The sequence below is a fragment of the Xenopus laevis genome, chromosome 9_10S (genome assembly GCF_017654675.1).
Source record: "Xenopus laevis strain J_2021 chromosome 9_10S, Xenopus_laevis_v10.1, whole genome shotgun sequence".
NCBI classification, from domain to species: domain Eukaryota; kingdom Metazoa; phylum Chordata; class Amphibia; order Anura; family Pipidae; genus Xenopus; species Xenopus laevis.
The window spans coordinates 110,864,289-110,873,719 of record NC_054388.1 but is presented as its reverse complement, the minus strand read 5'-3'; the positions used below and the strand labels follow the sequence as shown (position 1 = coordinate 110,873,719).

The following is a 9,431-nucleotide window of genomic DNA, read 5'->3' as shown; positions in this document are numbered from 1 at the left end:
GTACTTATCTGTTATCTACTGTGTATCCTGTGCTTGAATGGCTGCCCCCCATGGCTACACAGCAGCTTGTTTATATAAATTATAGTAGTACTTATCTGTTACCTACTGTGTATCCTGTGCTTGAATGGCTGCCCCATGGCTACACGGCAGCTTGTTTATATAAACTATAGTAGTACTTATCTGTTATCTACTGTGTATCCTGTGCTTGAATGGCTGCCCCATGGCTACACGGCAGCTTGTTTATATAAACTATAGTAGTACTTATCTGTTATCTACTGTGTATCCTGTGCTTGAATGGCTGCCCCCATGGCTACACAGCAGCTTGTTTATATAAACTATAGTAGTGCTTATCTGTTATATGTACATTATACTGTCATTGCTTAAATTTTTTAATTTTACTGTTCCTTATTGTATAGACCTTTTTCTACAGTTGCTCATATTATTTGCATTTAAAATATTATAAAAGTGAATTTTTATATGATCTTTCCCATTAGTGTTTCACACGCTGAACTTGCCTGGGAGTTTGTTACAAGCACAGAGTGAGTTTTATGGATAATAATAAAACAGCCAGAGGTGTTGCAGAGATGTTGCTGGTGCTTTGGTTATTATAAAAGGAACATTTATGAGAAATGGAAAAGAATGATGTTAAAACATGAGACTGGAGCTGCAAGTTGCAGCCAAAAAACATGTAATTACAGGCAAAGTGATTTGGCAGTGATACAGGTAACTTCTTGTAATCATGTTCTCATTTCTGTACAAGATCATCACAAAAGTTTCAGGAAGACACCTGAACAATTCCTATGCCAGGAAGGCTATACGAGTCCATTCTGACTTAAAGCACCTTTTCCTTAGGGAAGGCAATTGATTTAACCCTATAAGTGCCAGAGGAGACAAAAAACATCTTAACCACTGGCACTTAGCCCATATTTGATTAAGTTGACTGATCTTAAGGAACCAAAGCATTTTCTACTTTCACTTTCGCTTGTTTCACCGCATTAAAGTTTAATGTCGCCTCTGGGAACTGTTTCTAGGTGTAACCACTGAAGCAGCAGATTTAACACTGGGGAGTTTCCCAGCAGCTGACAGTTAAAAAACATTGTGAAATATTCTGCCTCAGTATAAATCAGCCAAACTGAAACTACAGGAGAGAATTAGCCACGATGGATGTAGATCATCTTAGAGATTATATCCAATCATTCACCCTTAATGAATGTCCACTGGGGAACCAGGGCTACAATCGCATCCTCCTTCAGCTCTTTGGCTTCCTGGGACACGGCAAGTCTTCTCTCATCAACTCCTGTAAATTTGCTCTGCTGGATACAGAGTTCAAAAAACATGCGGAAGCTGCAGCCAATGATGGTGGCCTGACGATGGAAAGAAAGTCCTATCCCCTAACAGGGACAATCACAATGGTGGACAATAGAGGATGTGCTATGATAAATCCCAATGGAATGGCTGAAATCTACGCTCAGTTATGTAAGTTTTTTTGTGTGACTGCTGTTTGTACAGGTATGGAATATTTTATCTGGAAACTCATTATCTAGAAAGCTCTGAATTACAAGAAGACCATATGCCATAGTCTCCATTTTAAGCAAATGTCTAGTGGAAGCCTCTAAGGGAAGATAATACCCTGAGCCCCTTCTTATCTGTGCCCCCTTGGCAAGTGCCATCAGGGAGTTCGAGGCAGGGTAGAGTAGATCTTTACTTCTTAGGTTCAATTCAACAAATGGACGCCAGTGGTTGTTGTACGTAACAATAAAGTCCTTATTGACTGGATTCATATATAAGTGTTTGAGAGAATTAGGCAGGAGGCAAAGGATACCCAGCATATATCAGAAAAGGAAAGAGAAAGAGCGGATCCATATAACTGCACCCTCCCATCCACAAAGCTGATCGACTAAGGCAAAATCAGAGGGTTGTTTTGCCTTGGTCGTTCAGCCTTCCTGCTACTAACTGATATTTTAATGTTACACACTGGACATCAATTTTTTTTTATTAAAAAATGTCTTATTAAAAGTTACATTTTAATTAACCATTACAGATGAGCCTTCGGATGTTGTGGATGGCAGGGTGCAGTTATATGGGTCAGCTCTTTCTCTTTCCTTTTCTGATATATGTTTAACTATTTGACTCTGCACACCCTCCCCTGTGATTGATGATCGGTGCTCCCCAATATCTAACTCTTAAGTTCCCATCATATACTCACAAATACAGGTTCAAGCATCCAGTGCTTTACCTGTCAGGGTTCAATCATCTAGGATTGGATTATTTCAGCTCAACTTTCAATGTTCTGAAAGTGGAATCTACTCTGGTGTAATGCACCCAGGATTCTAATCCTTACTTTATCTGCTTGGTGTAGCATAGGCTGCTCACTAGCTAACCCTACTATCTTTCACACCTAGTGTGACCTATATAGAGTATATCCTTAGACTTAATAGGCCCTACTTAACCTTGGTTCCAATCTAGTTCCCCCTGCCTGCCCAGGTAGAATCTCTCAGAAAGGTCCCAGAGTACATGTGCTCCAGCTTATAAACATTAGAAGAGACACCCTCTCAACTGACAGGAGGATTCTTTAACCTAGGAAAGGGAAACTATTTTCCAGCTATGCTGGCCCCTTAGCTGTCTAAACCATAGATAAGAACCATCAACATTTTTGCCTTTTTTACAAGGTCACTGCTCCCCTACAGCAGGTCCCTAGGGTCCAAAGTTTGATACTTATAGTATAGTCCAGGATCCCAGTACAGTCAGCACTGGCACTAGGTGGACACCAAAGAGGATGAGCCATGTGCACTCTTCTTAAATAATTTAGGGATAGTGATGGGCGAATGTATTCATCAGGCGTGAATTCTCTGCGAATTCCCGCGAATCGCTGCCAGTGAATAAAAAAAGTACCGCTAAAATTCACATGCGAAAATTCACCAGTGTCCAAAATAAATGGATGCCAGCGTCAAAAACGAGATGCCAGCAGCGTTTCACTAATTTTTTCGCTGGTTTGCGATTTTCACGGGAAATTCACAAACTTTTCGGCGAAGTGAAATGGGACAAATTCGCCCATCACTATCTAGGGACAGTATTAGGTCTTACATCACTTGGACCGACTGGTTAGCCTCCCTTCGCACTGGATATATGTTACAGAGCTGAGACTTCGTCAGAAGTAGTGGAAAATAATCTTTTGGGTCCCCCATGCTACGTGTTCTGCAGGAAATAATACCTTGTACCACTGAAAACTATTTTTTGACAGCTAAAATTCAGAGCAATAGTTTAAACTTACAGTATATCTTCTTAAAGGACACATTTTGCTATTTCTTTGCCAAGTTTAATAGAAAGAGGGAAAATTAAAAAAAAGGTTATAAGTTGCTTTCACTCTTGTGTATTGGATTATGATCAATAAAACATAATATTGCTAGAGTTCACACACAATGTCCTTGGTTGACCTCCCAAAATATTCATCAAATCACTAATATTTCAGGTAACTTTGTACCACTGGAACAGAGAGTAGAATGGAACAAGACTTACGAGGACATGATGTTTCGACTGGAGGATGATGATGTGGATCCAAATTTTACAGATTTTTTTGTTCCAATATTTGTCTACAGGTGAGAAGGGGTTTCTTGCACCATACTTGCACTTCGGACACATGCAACAGGGTGACAGTAATAAAAAGGATATTATTAAATTAGAGCTACTCAAAAGCATATCCCAGTGCAATGCTCCAATGCCATACTAGAATAAATAGTAGAGTGGCTCATAGGGTTCCAGACCAGCTTGCACCCCCTTGTATTCTTCCCTTTGGTGTTATGAATTATGTACCAGAAGGGAATGTTCATCTCCCACCTATTTGCCACCTCTCCTGCAAGGAAAACTCCATTCTAGTAGAGCCTTTACTCACAAATGGAAGCAGGAACTATTATTGTTGTAGGTTAATGAACATCTCTACTGTTGGGTAGAGAATCCTTAGAGTGTAATTCCTCAGTGTGATAGCAGGCCTTCTGTGTTGTCAGTATTCCAATGACTATTGGTTATTTCTAGCCCAATCCAATAAAAAATGCTAACAATAAAACACACGCGCCCCAAAAACTTAAACATTTTCTTTTTGTCATGTTACATATGCAGTGTGCATATCACAGTTATTTAAGGTCCCTATGTAGAATCTCTAATCATTTCTTACTCTATTTATTTTTCCACCCAGTGTCAAGAAAGAAATGACCGCCACAGAAATAGAGGAAATTAAACCCTTTTTTAAAAACTGCCGAGATCTTACAGGTAATCATTATCAACACTCATTTTTAAACTTTTTTTAATAATATCGCTGTCATGGCCCAGTAACACCATCTCTCCATTTTGCTGAGTTTCAACTGCTGATTTAAGCGTACAGAGAAAATATTCCATCCAGCCCAAGAACAATACAATGACTTATTTCTTTCAGCTCTCAGGTCCTTGGTTCAATTCCAGGGAGTTTGGATGTTCTCCTCATGCATGTAGATTTCCTTTCACATTCGATAAACATATACAGTACATGGGGCACATTTCTTAATACTCCAGATCCTGTTTTTTTGTTTTTTTCAAATCTGAGATAATCTAAATTAAAAAACATAATCTCAATTTTTTTAAAATTCAGTTTTCAAGTAAATCTTAAAAAAGGACCTAGAGAGGGCTCCCATAAAGGCAGTAACTACAAATGAAGAAGACCCTGCACCTACAGGAGAACCCAGAAGGTATAGGGGATGAGGCCTAATTAATGAGCAATTTCAATGAATATTGGTAAACAGGACACCCTCTGGATATGTTGGGGGCCCTATGTAATTTATTAGCCCTGTAAAAAAAATCAAGTTATACCACTAAATAAAAGTATGATTTTTCAAGGTAACAGTGATTTTTAAGTATAAATGTAAATCTGGTACCATCATTTTTTTTTACCATGGGGAGGATTATTTATCGAAATTCAAACTTGTGAATTTTGTAGGTTTCTTTCCAGTTTCAAAGCTCAAATTTTTCCAAACTTGAATGTTTGCTTTTTTTAAAAAAATATTTATTCAAGAAAAACATAGACGCATCAAATTCATATTCTACCCACTCAGCCTACAGATCAAAAGAATTGAAAAACTTGAAACTATCAGATTGAAAGCTTTTGGATGTTGTTTTACATTCAAGTTTTTCTTCACTTATAAATCTCGAACATCTCGAAAGCTTTTAAACCAAAATTTTAATTCTTTCGTTTTTGGGCAAAACAAAAAAATGTTCACATTATCTAAGAGTGCACAAACCTTTCCTCACTCTCCTGCAGGAATATTTCCCATCATCGTCCTCACCAACAAGACCAGTGGAGATTTTGCCAAACTGCGCAATATATTTGAAGGCATGGGGGCAGAGGAGATACTGGCAGTGGAGAATTATACAGATGATGACCATTTTAAAACACGTGGGAGACACACACTGTTCCTTGAACTGATCCATAAAGCTCTGAAAGACGTGAGTTTTTGTATGAAAGACCAGAGAAACCCAAAAAAGGACAGAGCTCAACGCAAAAAATTCCTTTTGAAATACGTGCATGAGAGAGATAAGAATCAACCACTCAGTCAATAATAAAAGCAATAATAAATGCCAAAAGTTGGCAAAGCTAACAAGTGCCTTATATAATTGTTTATAATGTTAGGGGGAGATTTGCTAACTTTGAGGAAAAAATCTCAATTCCTTTTCCACTTTTTTTCTCAGGAAATAAACTTGTTTCCAGTCATTTGCTACTATTTGTGAAAATACAGATATTGGATCTATTTTCTAGAAAATTTGGGACCTGGAGATTCATTAGGCACGCGATTACGCTTGGTAGCGGTCATCCCTATTCAATAAATGAACACTCTGAAGCCAATGGGAGACAACGCGATACATTTGTCATTGCCCTAAAAGATTGTTTTGGATTCATGCAATTTAGTTACCATCACTGTACTCTTTTGTTATGATAGAGAAGAAGGTAATAGGTAAAAAAATAAGAACTATTTGCTTAAGTATGATGCTAGGGTATAAAAAATCCCCAGAGGCTTATTTATTAAGGTCAGATATAAAATGTCAGATTTTGGTGGATTTAGAGGTTTTAGAAACCACAGCAAAACTCACAAACTCAAAAACCACGACTGTCATTGAATTTATGACAAGATCCGAATAAAAAAATAGAGCTGAACAATGAGCTAAAAAAAAATGAATACATTGAAAACCTATAAAAATTCAATTTTTTTGGGGTTAAAAAAAAATCCACAAACCTCTGAACTGATTAAAAGCGATCCAATTAAAATCAGCGCAGCTCCCATTGGCTTCTATAGGACCTCGTCAACTTGGTGAAGTTTGGTATTAAAGGTTTTTGTTTTTTTCACTTCATAAATTTAAATTCTTTAGAGCTTTTAAGAAATATAGGAAAACCTATTTTTCAAGATTCATGGGGAAAAAAAATTGCAATTCGATTGCTAGTAAATGATCCCCTTAATGTATTACTGTGCTTTCTGGATAAATGGTTATTACATAATAGATTCCATACCTGTATTATAAAAACATTTACTCTCCTCTGCTAGACTTTGTTTTTGATAGATTTACATTATTTAAACACATTTATAGTGCAAATACATTTTTGGCAAATTTGTAAATGGAGATTTTGACAAAATTCTAGAAAACTCAATGGATTTAATGGTTTTGTTACCTCAGAGCAGGCAAACCACTTTTAGATGAAAACAAGCCTGTAGGAGACCTGAACATGCTCTAGTAAAAAGTGGGAAAACACTTCAACTTCATCAGCCGGACTCTTGTCCTCAGTTGGCGGGGGTACCTCATCGGGGAGCATATAAAGAACTATGACTTTGCCTGGGTTTTCTGTGCAATTAACTGGGAACCCTTCATATTGGGCAGGCAGTTTACCCCGTCAGTAAATGCCTGCTCATTATAATCCTTTGGCACAAAATCTACAACAAAACCCCATGCAGGGTCAATGCCTTCAGCAGCCATCCAGGCCAATACCTCACAGCGCGGCATTGGGGCCATTTTTTTATGCTCAATACTATAATACTTTCTATGCCAGAAGGGTTTGTGCGGGAGAGTAGAACTACAGAAATCTCCCACCGGTTTTCCTGGCCCTTTTCCTATTATGTCCACACCCGCAGTGCCTGTCACTCTAGGCTGTACAGGCCCCACGTTGGGCGCTAATAGTAAATTGAGTCCACCATTCTCTTTTAATGAGCTCCACTCCCAACATACTCTGGATGAGACCTTAAATCTTATGGAGTAAGTCCACGCAAACAGTGTGGAGGCAGGGTGTAGTGCAACTGTAACTAGATACAGGGTGCAATAATTGGGTGCCAGTGGTTCTTATAACTTAACCATGAACATATTTTATTGAACAATACAATCCTCCATGGAGTGTTCAATAGAGCAAACAGAATCATACATCAACAGTGGATAGGCATATACTCACAGCACCTTTGGACAGTATTAGTCCTCACAGGGAAGATAAAATACACAGCAGCAATGAAGGTACACCCAGCTTTCAGCCTTTTCCCTAAGTGGAACCCAGGGGAATCTCTACATCCCTAAATCTATGCACTTAGTCCCTACTTCTGGGCAATTAGTACCTCGGATCTTAATCCGCCTGACTCTCCTCATCAGAGCCTTAAGCTGCTCAGCTAAATAGCCTGTCTATCTGTCACTCCTAGAGTGACCGTTTAAGGTGAGTAGCCTATCCTTACTAGACCTGACCTGTCTAGGTTCCGTTCAAGTTCTGCCTGCCTGCTCAGGCTAGAGCCAACTTAAGATGGACCCTGAGAGCATGGCTACAAAGGGTTTTATACTTTAGCACAGTGCCATCTACTGGTCACTATTGAGAATCTCAGGGGCACAGCATAAAGCAGAGCATTGACACAAGTCCCCATTAGGACCCATTTAGGTTAACTAGGGGTGGCTATTTTATACATCCCTACACATTGCTCTCACCTTACAAAAACAGAGGACATGTAAAGTATATGAACTTCTTGCTGAAATATATACATTGAAAACACAACATAAACACGATTTAGACTCTACATACTAAATTCCTTAACAGAGAAAATAAAAGAACTGAAATGCTCCTAAATAACCAAACTAAATATAATTTGTCTAGATACAGCATAACATGGAACTCCAGACAGCAGTAACATTTCAAAATAGCTTTATCTCACAGACTCTTAACTTATCCTGATGTTTTTCGTTTGATCTCACACATAGTCATGGGCATAAATTCACAATACAAGACACTTGAGTTAAAAAGCATTGAGAGCATCATCACTAACCTACTTCCTTCTACAAAACTTAACCCTTTCTACATTACTCACTGTGGAAGGCTGTGCCTATATTTGATATCTACTTCTAACCACATATCTATTTTTATGTACAATGAATTAATTGATATACATATATCCATATTTAAAAGCAACATTTGTATGTATTTCCATTCATATAACAAATCCATAAAAATAGATAAAAATATAGTTTGCCTTCTATTTTTAGTCTCAATTAATAAGTAATTTACAGAGTATATTATATATTCTCCCACCCTAAGATATATTGACACATACCTAACCCTGTCTTTCCTGAAAGTTAACTGACAGCGTAACCTAACCTAATAAACCATATTATCCAAATAAGACCCACACATTGTCTAGTATCACAACTTTAAAAAAGTTCCAACTCTTTATTTAAACCACCTGGAGTGACAGTGTTATTATTAATTATGTATATATTTGCTCCATTCTAATGAAATGTGTATTCACTTCAAACTTTTTAAGATTCAGAGGATCTGTGTATTTTGAAAAGTTTTTTATAACGGGAGTCTGGCCAGCCACTAAATGATTATATATTAAGGTATCTGGTATCTGGTACTCAGGGTCATTTCTTATATCTAATATTTTTTAACAGGGAGTACTTTTTTTTATAATACACAAGTTTCAGTGAGTCATGTGACCAAACATGACATCACTAAATATGGAATATAACTGATGACATACCTACGGTTATAAGAATATAATTTGCGGGATAACAGATTCCCTATCAAAGCCATAAAGGTAAATAACCTGCAGTATGATGGAGAGGTTACTTACACTACATGTACAGGTATGGGACCTGTTATCCAGAATGCTCAGGACCTAGGGTTTTCGGATAAGCGATCTTCCCGTAATTTGGATCTTCTTGCCTTAAGTGTACTAGAAAATCATATAAACATTAAATAAACCCAATAGGCTGGCTTTGCTTCCAATAAAGTTTATTTATATCATAGTTTGGATCAAATACAAGAAAAAGGAAATAATTTAAAAAAAATTTAATTAGTTGGATAAATTTGAGTCTATGAGAGCTTTCTGGATAATTCAAAGCTTCTGAATAATGGGTTTTCGGATTTCTGTTTAAATGTTGGGGCGCAGAGG

General features: G+C 37.6%; 1 protein-coding gene across 1 annotated transcript; it reads left to right on the top strand.

Annotated features, from left to right (window-relative positions):
• The first annotated feature begins 1,050 nt into the window (after positions 1 to 1,050).
• Positions 1,051 to 6,095, top strand: LOC121398935. The gene is made up of 4 exons (XM_041578548.1): positions 1,051 to 1,476; positions 3,470 to 3,596; positions 4,190 to 4,263; positions 5,285 to 6,095. Exons 1-4 carry the CDS (start codon positions 1,161 to 1,163, stop codon positions 5,581 to 5,583), a joined length of 816 nt encoding a protein of 271 aa, XP_041434482.1. The 5' UTR covers positions 1,051 to 1,160; the 3' UTR covers positions 5,584 to 6,095.
• The last annotated feature ends 3,336 nt before the right edge of the window (positions 6,096 to 9,431 follow it).

What these genes read in the sequence shown, in the direction of transcription:
- LOC121398935 (XM_041578548.1), top strand. Translation starts at nt 1,161, where the DNA reads ATGGATGTAGATCATCTTAGAGATTATATCCAATCATTCACCCTTAAT. An exon ending in TGAAATCTACGCTCAGTTAT is followed by an intron (nt 1,477 to 3,469) that starts GTAAGTTTTTTT and finishes CTAATATTTCAG; the next exon opens with GTAACTTTGTACCACTGGAA. An exon ending in AAACTGCCGAGATCTTACAG is followed by an intron (nt 4,264 to 5,284) that starts GTAATCATTATC and finishes ACTCTCCTGCAG; the next exon opens with GAATATTTCCCATCATCGTC.